The 15,574-nt window shown below is 35.1% G+C and overlaps 1 protein-coding gene across 2 annotated transcripts in view; it reads right to left on the bottom strand.

The window, feature by feature from the left end:
• Positions 1-2,921: 2,921 nt before the first annotated feature.
• The window catches only part of LOC106132760 (membralin), an 89,353-nt gene continuing 76,700 nt past the window's right edge, over positions 2,922-15,574 (bottom strand). For both annotated transcript variants that reach the window (XM_060949529.1, XM_013332282.2), the window contains exons 10-11: positions 11,474-11,573; positions 2,922-5,128 (exon numbers count right to left, since the gene is read on the bottom strand). In XM_060949529.1, coding sequence (XP_060805512.1) covers positions 4,421-5,128; positions 11,474-11,573 — 808 coding nt within the window. In that variant the 3' untranslated portion in view covers positions 2,922-4,420. The remainder of the gene's footprint in view (positions 5,129-11,473; positions 11,574-15,574) is intronic.

The raw sequence follows: 15,574 nt of genomic DNA, 5'->3' as shown, positions 1-15,574 counted from the left end.
GAAAATCCTGTTTGAATACTTACTACCCTCTAATCATGTTTGATGTGTATCGATTCTAAAAAGTTTCTGTACTACATGGTTCAAATATAAGCTCTAGGGTTACATTTAGTCTTTTAAATTTAAAGCTCTAAAATCATTTAAATTATGAATTTTGAATTAATACAGAAACTAGATTGTACTGTAGAATATTGTATTGATAGAGAATGCGATGTGTAATTACATGTTAAAATATATTATACATTTTGAAAACGTGTGTGGCTTCATTTGAGCAATTCAAAAAGATTTGATTAATGAAATGTTTAATATCAGGTATTTAATTATTAATTCATGAAGGTATTGCTCACCAGAAGTCACGTACGTTAAAAGTACAACAGCTAACAGTGTTTCAATTTTCGATAAATTGTTGCTAGATCAAATTACAATTCTCCTAAGTTGTAATTTGATAATTCAATTTACACATTGTAAAATAGCAAAGATTTTGTCGAGGTCAAAATTTTGTTATGCAACAATCTTAAAACGGCACCACTCGCAGCATGTACTGACCTAATTTTAAGAGTGACATCCGATATGTTCAACATAAAATTCTACATACTTAACTGCATACTCTTGTTTACGAAGTAAACACAAGATTATCGAAACATACAACCCAAGCATGAGCCATTTTGCTTCGTGCTAGGTTTGCGTGGAGCTTCAATCTAAGGGTGCAGTCATGTAAGTAGACGATGAGGAAGAAGAAAGAAGAGAGAAGACAGAAGAAAAGAAGAAACGAATTTACTTGGAGGTCACGCGTATTCTTGGGGAATTAACACACATTGTGAGATGTTATTGCTTGAGAATACACGTAGCTGACAAGTTGTAACTCATCGCCCGAGCACAGTGTTGAACAGATCAAAGGGGGTCTATCGAAGCGCCGTCACAAGCGTCTTGATAGATTTTCGCAGCTCCAGTGATAATTAAGTTTATGGACAGTAATATTTAAATGAACGATAATTTTTTAATGTGATATTTTTTAGTGACGATGATTTTCTGAAGTTCTTCAGCTGTGACAGATGTAGCAAGGTAAAAGCAATAATTGCATTCTCATGAACGATGAAAGTGGGAATAGATTTTCGGAATATTAGAAGTCAGTGTACCTACTCACCAGAACGAACAAATTTTCTTTTGAAACTTATTTTATGTGTAAATTTGTATAGGCATTGGTATTATAATAGGGCCACTTCATCTGCTTCACCCGAAGAGGCGTGTTAATGGCAATAGCGTCGACAACTTATGCATCAAATTATAACAAGGCCTGTTGGTCAGTCAATAAAAAATATTTTGTATCAGACAGGTCAGCTCTCAAACTTTACCTAATCTTGTAACAGCATGTAAAGTTTTACTTACTGCTTATGTATTCTTAAGCGAACTTTGAAGGCAATTGCAGGAAATCTGATGAGGAATTCGTAAAGATGAGAGTGACAGAGTTTTAATGACAATCGATATCACCTTAATAATTTCTTCTTCTCCGCAGCTTATAAGCACGGACTGCTGAATATATGGCACTCAGCGAATGTTCGTTTCGTCTACATGTGCTTCTATCATCTGACCACCTAAACATGGTAAGAGATAAATTTATACACATAATGTAAGATGAAGTCTAAAACCCTGACTTACTCATAGGCACACCCCGGGCTCTTCTCTTTAGAGGTAGAAGATCTCTCTCATTCCAGGAGAATCGCGTAGAGTGATGTGACGTCAATAAGTGATACCTTGTATCCAATTTTGAAAATAAATCTTTTCTATTCTAGTGTAAAACAAAGTCTTTTCTTTATCGGACCGTTTAAGCAGTTCAATGTTTCGTACTACGCAATGGGTTCAGATATTATGGTGTTTTTGTATTTTAGCTTAATTATATAGTATCGTCTATATTTTTTAAGTCTCGAACATTACTTTGGAAACATTTACTTGGGTATACATATTTTTATTCATTTAGGTAGATATCACACAGCCTAGAATTTTTTATTGTAATCAAACGTGTCGCGAAATATAAAAATTGAGTTCAACGGCTTTTTAGTAATTTCAAAGATTGCAGTAGAAGTAAAATTAACAAGTGATCAATTTTGGCATAACTATAATTTAGCTTTTGTTTTTCACAGGATGAGCTGCCGTCACATCCTTCTTCAGTGAAGCGAAAGAAAATCCACAGGCCATCGAGACTCCTTTTTATATTACTTGTACTAATTAAAAACTTTTTGTCGATGAAACGTATTGTGTATTGGACACCACTACTATGTTTGTTCTTTCATATAACTTCGAAGCGTTATTCAAATCTTGTAATGTACTTCTAATATATATATATTTTCTTGCATTTATTGCTAACTTTAAGATACGAGTATGTAATTAAATTAACGCTGAGTAAAACTTCTAACATAAAACCCTTTTTCATTATCTTCTTTGTATTTTCTGGTAAATTTATTCATTGTATTGCTGTTTTGTTTTTTTTTAATAAAATGTAAAATTGACTTCGTTGAAGAACATTCAGCAGTAGAGTCTAATGCGTCACTTCTTCTATACTTGTGCTTATTAAGCAATGGTAAACTTAAATATAAGTAATTTTGACGTCAATATTGAATGTGTCAGTTAATAAGTTAATCGTTTTACTGCATAATAATTAAAATAAAATATGTGAAATGTCTCTTATGCTTTTTAATCGGAACCCTGTTCAGTTCTAATATTCAATTACAAATTATAAAAAGAATATAGAATTGGTAAGAAAATTTACGTCTTTATCCTGAACTCAGAGGATAGCATGACTAACTTATGTTGAGAAATAGTTCGTTCTATTTTAAAAATAATGTTTACAGTATTTACTACTCAGTCAATTCAGTCAGTTGTCGTGACCAAGTCAAAACGAGAGGCAGTAGTTAAATAAAACAAGTACATGAAGAAAAATATTTTATTGCATTAAATTAAATCACTGAAAAGAGTATGCCATCTTCCTGCAACTGTTAAAGCATAATCAAAGTAACAAATTACAAACTCTATGTTACAGTTTAATAAATCCTAACGTATTTAGATGTATATTTACACATTGCTGCTTGTGAGCGCGGCAAATGGACTTAACGCTACAATCACCTCATCAAATCAAACCTACGAAACTTTATTGCTGTTGTACTTACGCATAATGCCATATACGCAATATGCCAAAGCCACAGAATTAAAAATATAAGTACGTAAACATAAGGCGAAATAAATGAACCTACATGTGAAACGAAATGCTTTATATGGCAACCAAACCTGACGCGAAGCAAACATAATATCCAACGGTTAAACAATTCAATAAATCAATCAGTTACTCTATATACCTAGGTGTTCTGAGACATTAATAATTTGGCACTGCATGTAAGTAAATCTAAGCATTCCAAGCATAGCTGAGCGATAAATTGATAAGCCTTCAAAGATTTGGCTTAAACCTGGACGCCATTTGCATATTTGGCATTATGGGTCTAATCCTGTAGTAATTAGAACACTTCTTTAGCCCTCACACACATGCTAGCATCAACACAGCATTTCATCAGGCTGGGGATGTCATGTCTGCATTAACGACTCATTATTGTGTTATGAGTAAGTATTAACAAAAAATAAACATGGTTTAAATCAAACAGATTAAGATAGTCCCTAAGTTCGAGACTCTTAGATAAAAAGTACAAGTAATCGTATAGGTATATTAGTAAAGATTCTGTCACTGTCACTCCTCCAATGAAATAAGGAAGAAACGATCTTAAAAATAGTTAAGAAACTGCTGAAATACCGACAGTTCATGCCAAAACTAACATGTATACTTTGGGATTACGAATTACTGTTGTGACATGTGTAGGCAAAATAACTAGACAAATAACTTTGGACTAATAAGAGATAAAATATTACGACATTATGGTTCGCTCATGTTCTCATATGTAATGCTTACAAGCCGTGTAACGGATTAAGTACATCAGATTTTGTTGATTATGAAGGTGCAATTAAATATTCAGCATCAGGAAATAGGATGCTCTCATGAGCTTTGTATTGAAAAATATGAATTTAACAAGTTAGCACAATAGCCAATTTATTAATGAGTTATACACAAAGTTAAAAACTATATTCTGACGATGAATAAAAAAGTGTTTGGTGATCAAGTATTTGAGTTACAACACTAATGTCCAAATCTTTTTAACCATTCTAATTAATCCGAAGCTATTTTTCCATCTAGTTAAGGTATTCAATCATAGCTGTTTGAATATAAGTTCTGCTTTTTATCATTTACATCTATATAATGTATGTAGTACTTATTTAGTATCTACAGGGACTCAAATAACCTCCACATAAGCTTCGCTTGACAATAGAACTAAATACATAGTACTAAATGAAACTATAACAATATTTTCACTAGGTATGTACTGTACTAGTCTAGATAGTCGAACCCGCAATAGGGTCCTGGTTCGTTGTTCACCAAGGATTGGTTACCTTCTGTCTCATCAGCAGATCTACTCCGTCTGCGATCTAACGTCGAACCTCCAACTTCGTTGCCAGAGCGTTCATTCGCTGCGCTTGGCAAAACTTCATTGCTAATATCAGCAATAGTATGCACAGAAGTATTATTAGACTGAATTATATTTTCAGCCTTAGAATTTTGTCTTGCGATTTCTTCTATTTTAATATCTCGATTTCCATTAGGCGAGCTAGATATATCTTTGTCGGAATTTCTTCTTTCAATTGGTATCGGCGTAACTAAGGCAACTTCGTCTTGTTCATTCGTAGAGGTATTGGTACCTATTACATTTGTTTCTGGGGGGCTGGTTCTCGTTGGCACCACATCCCCTGTATGAGTAGTATTAGTTTGGACAGTGGATACCGAGGGTGAGGTTTGTGTTGTTGACTGCGCAGTGTTTTGTACAGTTTGCGTCGTCGACTGCGTGGTTGGAGGAGTGGCTTGCGTGCCGGTGCCAGTACCAGGCGCTTCGTGGTACGCTGCTCCGCTCGCCATTGCTGCTATACCTGCTAAGCCCATCATACCCATTCCTCGATGTGACCGCATGAGAATTTGTTGCAACTGCGCCTGCTGTAGTATTACGGGCAACTCGTAATGATGGAAGAAGTAGAGCATAGAGTGCTGTAACAAAATATTTCACATTAAAACTTAAAAATAAAATTGCAGTACACGAGAGAAACGTGTGTTATCCACGAAGCAAACGTACGGCAATAAATAAACGGTAACGAGATAAGCTGCCAATAGGTGGGGTGCGGGGGGAGCGGGTGCTATATGGGCACAGACGCGGGAAGATTATGAGACACGTCTTTCGAACTGAGCAAAACTCCTTTAGACAAATAAATGAGCACCTCGTGACGGTGTCGAGTCCCGTCTTTATTTATATATTTCTAGGTCAAAGTTCCCTCCCCTCTCGACGTCCGACGTAAGTTTTAATTAAGAAACTTGTGACCGCTCCGGACTCAACTTTTATTTGAAATTTTATTTTGAGATCCCCTCGTTTTGATTTTTTCCGAGTACTGGTGTAACGGGTTGCCGGCGACGACAAGTTGCGACACCTCCATGATTTATTATTCCGCGCAAGCGTCGCGTCAAATTGAAAGAATTTTACATTCATGTTTTGACGTCGCTTAAGTTACGAAGCAAAATGCATTATCATTATAAGCGAAATATATTTTTAGAAAGTACAGAATGCATCCTAATGGTACACATTTAGTCAATACGTACTTTGAAAAAGTTTTTACAAAAAATACAAATCTTGAATGTAGTTATATTACCAATACAACTCTAGTTGAATATATAATTGAAGAACTGATTTCTGCCTGAATAGGCCCAAAATTATTGAACGTATTCCTTTGATTGTATTGTGACTTCTAATCAGCAGGATTACGTGTCCATATTACCGGCACACATCACATGGTTTAATTAACGCGACCCGATTCCGTCCGGCGCGTCCGCGGATCATCACCACTGCAAATATAAAAAAGGATCAAACGTTTAAAAGGTATTTAATGGACAGAGATGATGCCCTTTTATACGTCCATTAAATCGGTCGCTTTGAGATTTACAGCCGCTGTTAGATAGCTATGTGTGTGAATGGAAACGGGGGATTTTTTATCAATTTTCAGATCGTTTGTAGCAGATTACGCCGGATCGACGCGAATATAAAGTTGGTTCTGTTAAAAATATAGTCTTTTATAGATGAATAAAAAAATCAAAGAGATTACAGAGATTCAGGTGAAAGGTTACAATCTCTTTGACTTAAAAGGAAAATTATTTAAGAAAACATTTAAAACGTTAATCTTTGTGAATGTCAAATGATGTCTTAAGGTTTATTTTACTTTTTCAACTGAGGCACCAGTTCATACGAAGCATCTTGTCAGATCGCAGATTTCTAATACTTAAAGAAAGATTAAAAGGGACTACCACGATCAGATATAACAAACTTACCACTAAATATATTTTAAACATTTATTCAAACGCAGAATATTTTTACATTTACCTAAACTTTATTAGCGATGTTTCTTTGGGATAGTTCGCTGCAATAAATAAATAAATTACACTAAAAATACATACTACGTATATAATAAATGCAAAAGTATGACTTTATGTTTGTTTGTCCGTCTTTCCCAGCAAAACTACTGAACCGATCTCCATGAAATATACATAGATGAAGTATAAAACAATATTTTCATGCCGGCGGAGCCGCGGGCGAAAGCCAGTCTATAATAAATTACTCCGTGTGTAATATACCTAGCAACTGAAGTTAAGTCGTTGAATCTTTGCCCAGTATCCATACACTTCAAAGGGGACGAATCCTTTGTGATGATAAATTTTTTAGCCGCAAAATTGTCTTAAACACTTTGCGGGCGTTGATTATACCAAGACGGTGGAAACTCTGACGAAAATAAAGTTATTTTGATTTAAAATGCAAAGGCAGTGGACGCCGGCGAACATTCGCCGGGTGATTTTTTTAAGACTCCCTTTTTCATTTAACTAATCCCGAGGTAGACACTGAGGGTACTAACGAATTAGATAGAAAAACATCGCTCTTTTAAATAAATCTAGAGTTAAATTGCGAAGTCTGTCATGTTTGTTTTGTAAAGTTTCGTTATTTGTATATCTCGCTGCAAATATTTTGTAGCAGTTTAGCAATAGCGATAGAATTTAAATGTCAATTGTATTCGGAAAGATTTATGAATAACATGACGAGTTAATTCAATGCATAGGAGTTTATATCTTTAGTTTGTCATGAATTACTTCAAGTTCTCAATTTACAAATGTTAATCTCAGTTCCGAATAACAATTATATATGAAAATTTTAAGCAAACGTTCCATTCCAAAATACCGGGAATAACCGCTGTAATATAATTATGTAAGCTGAATACACCACAAAGTAAGCAGCTGAGTGTGTTTAACTAAAGTTTAACTGTAATTTGCAAGAGATCTGGAAGATTACAACACTAGCGTGTTTCCATGACGGCGGGCCTTTCCTGTTGATTTAGGACTTGACAGAAATTAGCTGAAGTACGTTTAAGCCTCGCAATAATGGAGCGCTAGCTTTGCTCGTGAATCTTAATATTAGAAATTATAAAGAGGACGGCAAGTTAGTCAATTAATTGAACGTTGATCCTAGTTTAAGTCCTGTCAACAAGTCCCGTTTAAAATTAATGTAAGGCGAGCGCCGCGTTGGGCGCCAACGTTATGCAGGCCGCGTCGCCGCCTCGGACTACCTCATGAAATATGATTTTTATTAATAAGTTGACACGCTCGATGATTATAAGATAAGCCCTCACTTTGCATTCCGAAGGGGCCTCTTGTTTTTCGCCGCCTGCCAGCCCTGTAATCCGGAGCCTACGCCCCGCTTCGGGCGCTTCTTCCCCGGCGCTGAATGCTTTCTGTATTTTAATCTAACAATCCCGTTTTCATTATTCCGTTGCTGTTGATTCTGTTTTCCGGCTTAGTTTTTAATGTATTACATGTGTTTTCAGGGAATTTGATTTAGGAAATGCAGCACGTACTTGATGAACTTATGCATTCCTCGAACAGAAAGCAGATAAATCGTACATGAGGTACGTTTATTTAAATTTGCCAATTGAAAAAGCTTATCTGTTTTAAATAATATGAACATAAATTACTTTTAATTTATTGAAAGTAATTCCATAGTTATGTATATACATCTTGAAAAGTACCCTTTATATGTCCTGTGTGGTATAATTATATTAATTATGATTTGAAAGCACGAAATCATAAAATACGTATCGCTCCCTTGCACACACTACGAGAGTATTTTCTCAGTGAACGGGCCGGGCCGGGCCGGACCGGCTATATCCGAGGTCCGCCCGGCGTGTTATTAACTTCCGCACGGCGACACGGCCGGAAATCGACGCGACTGTGGACGACTGCGCCGCCCCTAACATTAGCAAGTCGCTCGTATGCCTTTTCACTAATCGTTTCCGTTCGCGGATACCAGCTTTTATTAGTATACCAGAAACTTCTTTACCAAAAATCAAAGGAAAGCTATCATATAATTTTGTGGTTATCAATTTGATCTGATTAAATTATCAAAATATGTAGATCTTTGTTAAACTTATAAAACCCTTTTTTTCTCAATTTTAAAACACAAGCCATCATGTGTAAATATTCACTTCATATCTTTGTTTTGTCCTATCTAATGAAACGCCCTCACGTTAGGTGCTACACAAATATAATAATAAAATAATAAAAACGACCACAATTGTTGTGGCCAGGAATGACCGGCATCCCGGTATGTGCGGCGCGAGGCCCGGGGCGAGGCGGGAATATTACACGGCGCCGTGTAACGCACCATGTCCCGGGAAATATTCCACCGGGACACAAAGCTCAATCCATAAGTATCAATTCATACAATAAAACAGGAGGAAAGGTGTGACTGTACAATGAATACAATTTTAAAACTAGTAATACTAGTAGGCTATTTAAAAAAAATCTAGTCCGCGTATCTCTAGATTTTAGGACAGATATTGATAGAATTTACTTGAAATTTAACCTGGGAAAAATTTAAGACATGATGTTTAATCTTGTGATAGACTATTCCAGGCGTACTGAAATACCTAGTACAGTCTTAAATTAAAATAGGCCATCGCATTTCGCAAATCTAATCTTCAAGGAATTATAAGTGCAATTTAATAATTACAATTCGAAGCCGTTTAACATGTAGGTACAATTAAACAAAAAACGGTTTCATATACAAGTGCGCCACGACCATACCCTAGCCATATTTTGTCGCAAATCAAACTGAAGGAACTCTTCGCCCGGATATGACCAAAATGCGTCATTGTGCAAACTCCGGGCAAAGGTTACGTGGGGAAGCGCCCGGGGCAACCGGAAAAATATTACATGCACGGATATTATCCCGGATGTACTCGGGATATATTTGACAAATCCTTATCGGAGACCCGTTGTTCCTCAAAAAACTCGAGTCCATGAAGGACTCATGACAAGTTGTCCCGGTTTCAAGAAATATTATTTATTATATTAATTGTATTTTCATTTGTAACGAAAAACATCAAAAAGGACTCAGTTATTTTGTCGAAATCAATCTGTTGCAGACTTATGTACAAAAGGTTCAGAAGTAACAAAGTATATATTATAATTATAACATTTGTATTATATTGAACGTTCAATGTGAACCTCATTTTCCTTTAAAAACAACTCGCAAAAGGGATAGGAAATTCAAAGAAATGATTCATTATAATGAGCGAAATCATCTCATATTTTCTCTGTAAAACTTATAAAAACATATCCTCAAAAAATAGAAATATAAAAAGCAGCGCAAAACCGGTTTGATATAATGAATTACGCGTCGTGTCTGTCCGTTCCTGTATGTTATATTTTATATCCGAGACAGTAAAGTTGAGTTTTGTGGGGTGATTACCGTCAAGTGTACGACTCGGTCACAATAACGTATGGGGACGTGATTTGTTGGCAAATGCTGCGACCCCAAGTTCCAGGGCGCGAAGATAGTGAATGGGGTTCCTCGAACTGTGTCAAGCTGGTGTGATATTGATCGATGTGCATACGTATGCACGACAGCACGAGTAATTCTCACATAAACGTTAGAACTTTAGAAGTCTTAATTTCAATACTAAAATAATGTTCATTAAAAAGTGATGAAAAAGATGATAAAATAAAGTTTTTGCCAGGTGCTGCATAAATATTATTTGTATCTTTTTGTATTACTTTTTAAGCCTATTAAAAAATAATTTTTAATTTTAAAATTATTATTAAAAATGTCATGGCAATCTCTTCTATATTGTATACCGTATATAAAAATAAATGACAGCGCTAATAAGTATTATTTTTCTAATTTCAATATCTGACATGAAAATAGAATTTCAATGTCCGAAATAGCCGCTAGCGATGCCGCCCTCCTATTGATCAGACGAGGAATGTTGGGAATTTATCTAAAAGATATCATATTATTACAATTATGCGAGTAATTCTCTTGTTAGTAGTACATATTATGACTGCTGAAGATTTCGTAGATGATAATTTGATATTTTATCACAAAGCAAAAACCGTACAGCCCGGTAGCAATCCTAAAGAAATATTGACAAAGGATCGAGATTTTTTGTATTCTGATAATATGAATTACATTCTGTGCTTTATATTTAGATAATCATCATATCATGTTAACGGACGTAATACAGCTAAGTCATCATTCTATTTAAATAATGACAATAGGGAAATCCGAAAATAAATTTACTAACTATTCTATGGATTAAGTAAAATGGTGGAGATTTTTATTATAAATACATATAACAATTAGATTTAAATTACTAGTGCATCTGATAGATAGATATGTAACCAACCTATAAGTATCTATGAGTATAAACGAATGAATAAATGTCATATATTAATGCACGAAGCTTTATAACATACTGTAGTCTTACTTCAAAACCGCTCGCAAGTAACATGCGTCAACAATTTTAATAATGCGTTGGATTCGCAGATCCAACCGATTCGTTTGCATCTAAGTCCGAAAACTCTGCTCCTGTGATATTAATAACTGGAGCACGGCAGTGGAAAGTTAATATATCGTTCTGTACAAACAGTTTATCCATTAAAGTGGACCGAGTCGCCCGCGGCCGCACATCAAAGTGGCTTAGTACATACAAACAGGCCTGCATTTTGAACGTGGATGTAAATGACTTGTCAAAAACGTTCCTACATTGCGGGATTAATTTGGGAAATGTATATCGTTAGGCAAAGACTCGTTTGAAAATATACTGATAAGTATGAACACTAAACTTTTTGAGTTAATAATTTGAACAATAATCGATTCTGAGAGAGTTACATAAAATTGATGTTGTCAAATCTCATTGTTATGGTCGATCATTAGCGGAATTAGATACTGACAATAGTAGACATTTTAGCAAACATTCTAATAAAGAATTAAATTATATCTATTAAAATATACATATTTACCTGTATAAAGAGCCAGGACGTGACAAGAGCCAGGCTGCTGTACTGTCCGTTGAATCGGTAGTGGTACGCGTAGAACGAGAAGTGGTATAAATAGAAGAACCTGTGAACAACAAAATAACATGTTTACATAAGAGTAAAGATGACATAGGTTGTAAATTAAATTAATTGCTTCAATTGAAATATCCTTTATTATAGGTATACCATGATATGAACGGTACGTGATAAAAAAATGATGTTAGCTGTCAGACAAAGTTGTCAACACAGTTTACAACTTATTTAAGAAATTACACAGATTGACTTCGTAAACGCCAGTAAAGCCGCAGTCAAAAGGTATAAAATCTATTAAAATTTACTGTACAAACCATAATGGGCTATTTGAGTATAAAAATGGTTTATAAAACACTAAGAAGTCAACGGTAAGTAGATAAAGTAACAGCACGACACGGGACATAAACTGGGTGCAAACTGGGATATCGCATAAACATCTGTATGGAGTTTATTCCACTATGTGCACTTATGTGAACGAAGTAGACTTCTTCTCAATTCACTTTGGAAAACATATTGGCACAAATGGAATAATTTGTTCACCTCTCAGTTCGCCGAGGTGAATAAATGGAGTATGTTGTGTGTTTCTTGTGCTTTTTCCGATTTTCAACAAAAGTCTTCTATATCGACCTGGGTGATACCACCCTCCACCTTTTTGCTTCGGAGCGCGAAGCTTCAATTATTTTTGTCACACTTTATTAGGTCTTTAATACTAAAAAGTCAACTGGGCCGAACCAGGTGTACATAGCGGAATAAACCTCCGTCTAGAGCTATCTAGTTACCAGCGCAACAAGTACCCAGCGGACATCATTAGGGGCTTATTGAAAGCAAACGGCTGTTCCGATATCTATTCGACTTATTGCAGCTTTTCAGCTTTCTCTGTTACAATTTTTATGCTTTTTATACACTATTATACACTAATACAATTGCATTTATCACGCACAGTTAACGTGACCTTCTGACTTTTGGTTATGTCTACGCTGTAAAGAATTAAGACGCGATAGGAACCATACCAATCTTTGTCATTTTTCTATACTAAACTAGACATTGGATTTTTCTATACTTTATCTTATAATTCTTGTCTATATATATCTTAGGAGCCTTATATAAAATCTCTGAAAGTATGTATCTTATTAAAGAGGCGTGATTTTATGTAAGTATGTAATACATACATACATATATATTTATATATTATACCTATATATATATATATGTGTATCTTTAATAAATGATTTTTATTGGAATATCAATTCGATATCAAACAATTTTAATAATTTTAGATTGCAAATGTAATAATTCTCCCAGTTAGTAATAAATATTGCTCAAACTTGAAAATACGAGTTCCCCACAATTCGTTCCAACAACAGCGTCAATTTCGCCCGAAACCTGACAAAATAGCAACGCTAAGTGCCCACAAACCTCGTGTACGAGCAATTACCGCTAACCTTGTGATAAATACACTTGTACATACATAAATAAAATCAAGTTCATATCATTTGCGGAGTAGACAGTGCCAACAGTCTCGAAAAGACTGAAAGGCCACGTTCAGCTGTATGGCTGCATGATAGAATTGCTAGCCCATCCATTACAAAAATCCCAAATTAATAAGCCTTTTACGACAACCATTGGAATTATATAGAGTAGTCCTATTCCAGTGCCTGGAAACACAAGGCACTTTACATCAATTTAAAAAAAAGAAAGGCAACTTTTAAAAACGCCAAGGAAAGAAAAAGATTTCTCGTATCATATACGAGTAGTTCCTCAAGTTTATTTCATTCATCAAAAAATAAAAAATTTTAATCTCTGATCAAAAAAACTATGCAGTATAAATATTTTTTTAAACCGCGACACAAAAACACATCGACCTTTTGCAATTATAACGCATCGATGCAATACGTCATTACATCTTTATTTTTAGACTGCAGCTATTTGAAATTGCTGGTCCACGTAGCGCGTATAATATTTCAAATGCAATCCTGACAAAATAGCGTAGCAAGAGTGTCGACAATAGCCGTCGCGCGGGGCCAATCGTATATATTATTCGTCCATAGACGGCCAATCGTATACGTTAGGCTGTTGTTCCATAGCACTCCTTACTATTTGGATAAATTGATGGTATTTCAAAAGATCGCAACAGCAAGTTTCACGCATTACCTATTAATTTATAATAAGCTTTTATAGTTGAAATGTTTTCAGAGGGTTTACATGTATTTATTTTAAGTAATCGTGTCCGCCAAATACTTCTAAAAACATTATTTACTATAGGTATCTAGGTGACAAAATGGTACTGTCAGTACCATTACCCAATATAGAAACTGTGATAGCACAATTAAGAAGTGGACATATTTGAAAAAAAAAATTTAATAGATTACAAAGCTATCGACTGCGTATAGTTTCATCCATGGATCGCTATCCTTATTCGTCTATAGGTACTATTAGGTTCGTTATCTGCTTATTTCGGTGGATAAATTCCGAATGTGCGAAGAGGGTGTACGGGCCCCGGAAAAGGGGAAATGTCACCTCGTTATCTGAAAAGGTTGCAATTTTATTTGAAATCGATATTCACTGAGAAACACGTTTTTATTTTGTGGCGTGTAAGGAGATGCCGTTTCGTGTCGGCTTTGTCGCTGCACATGTCTCAGCGTTGAAACGAAATTCACTTTACATACTAACACATAATCACGTATTTATCTCTTACGGCGTCAACAAAATCAACAGTCCCGCAAAGACTGAAAAGCCACGTTCAGCTGTAAATGGAATTTAATTCAAAAAGTCGCTGGTTGCTGACTCATCAAAATAATAACATATTCTGCAAATAAAATTACATCAAATGACATTACACTACAAATGATTAGATTCAAATGTTGCTAAAGCTATGGAAATGTCGAACAAACGTACAGCGTATACGATTAACATGTTAATACGAACATAACACTCGCTAATTAGCTCGGTAGTGAACCCCGAAACCGTATGTAGGTGCGGATTAATTACTTACGCCTAGTGGCGGAAGCGTGAAGACAAGGCGAGCGAATCAACCGCTCTAAGATCGAATTACACTAATGCAGCCAATTGTATGCAATTAGAGACACATACAGATATTTAGGAGAATTAACCCTGAAACGTGTATGAAATTGAGAAATGTAAACTGAATCGGTAATAAGACGAATAATAAAAGGGCACATTCCTATCAAATGTAAGCTGCCATGGTGGTCTGCTAGCGAAGAAAAAAACAACAGTATTGCCAGCTGTTAAATCCCGTGCAGATTGTAAAAGCCAATCAATTAAGGCCTAATTCTGCCGAATGGTTGAATGATGGAATTGAACTTGGGCTTCTTATTTTAGGCGATATTTCAATTCCATCATTCAACCATTCGGCAGAATTAGGCCTTTCAATCTTTTTTGAAACTGTTGGCTCCTTCCCAGTAAGGAATAAAAACATGATTATGTAATTATGAATGCAGTTATAATTAAAAAAAACATTATCAAAGGGGAATCACACCCAGACTTTAAGAAAAACAAAACGGGAAAGCGTTAGCAAGAACATCTGGTACGGTGAGCAAAAAACGTGATGCATCGATTAAGTTGTTCTTGAGCAATTTCACGGGACTACGGGAATTATTTAGCAAGAGGGGGACAGCGGACGGCGTCCGAGCACAGCCGGGAGGCGTGATCAAAAGATTATCTACACATTAAACATACATGCAAGATAAAGAAGAGGCGTTTTCTTAATGTTATTTCCCTTATAAATATTTGATAGTGTCGGTAATGGAAAATAAAAAATACATCACAAGGTTACTTTATTTTTGAGTTCGAATAAAAAGTTGTGTTAAGAGACTTATACTGATAGAATACATAAAACACAGAATTAAGCCGAATCGAACTAAGAAATTCATATTTATTTGTTAATATTTAAGTAGAAACAACAGTTGTTAAGTGCACTTTGATCTTAAAAAAATAACTATAACAACTATTTATAAAAAAAAAAACAATAATTTTTATGATTGATTTAAAGGCTTTTTTCTTTTAAACTAGAAGTACACTACTGGTATTACAATG

The sequence above is a fragment of the Amyelois transitella genome, chromosome 19 (genome assembly GCF_032362555.1).
Source record: "Amyelois transitella isolate CPQ chromosome 19, ilAmyTran1.1, whole genome shotgun sequence".
Lineage (NCBI taxonomy): Eukaryota > Metazoa > Arthropoda > Insecta > Lepidoptera > Pyralidae > Amyelois > Amyelois transitella.
The sequence above is the reverse complement of the archived record's forward strand: the minus strand, read 5'-3'. Positions and strand labels throughout refer to the sequence as shown.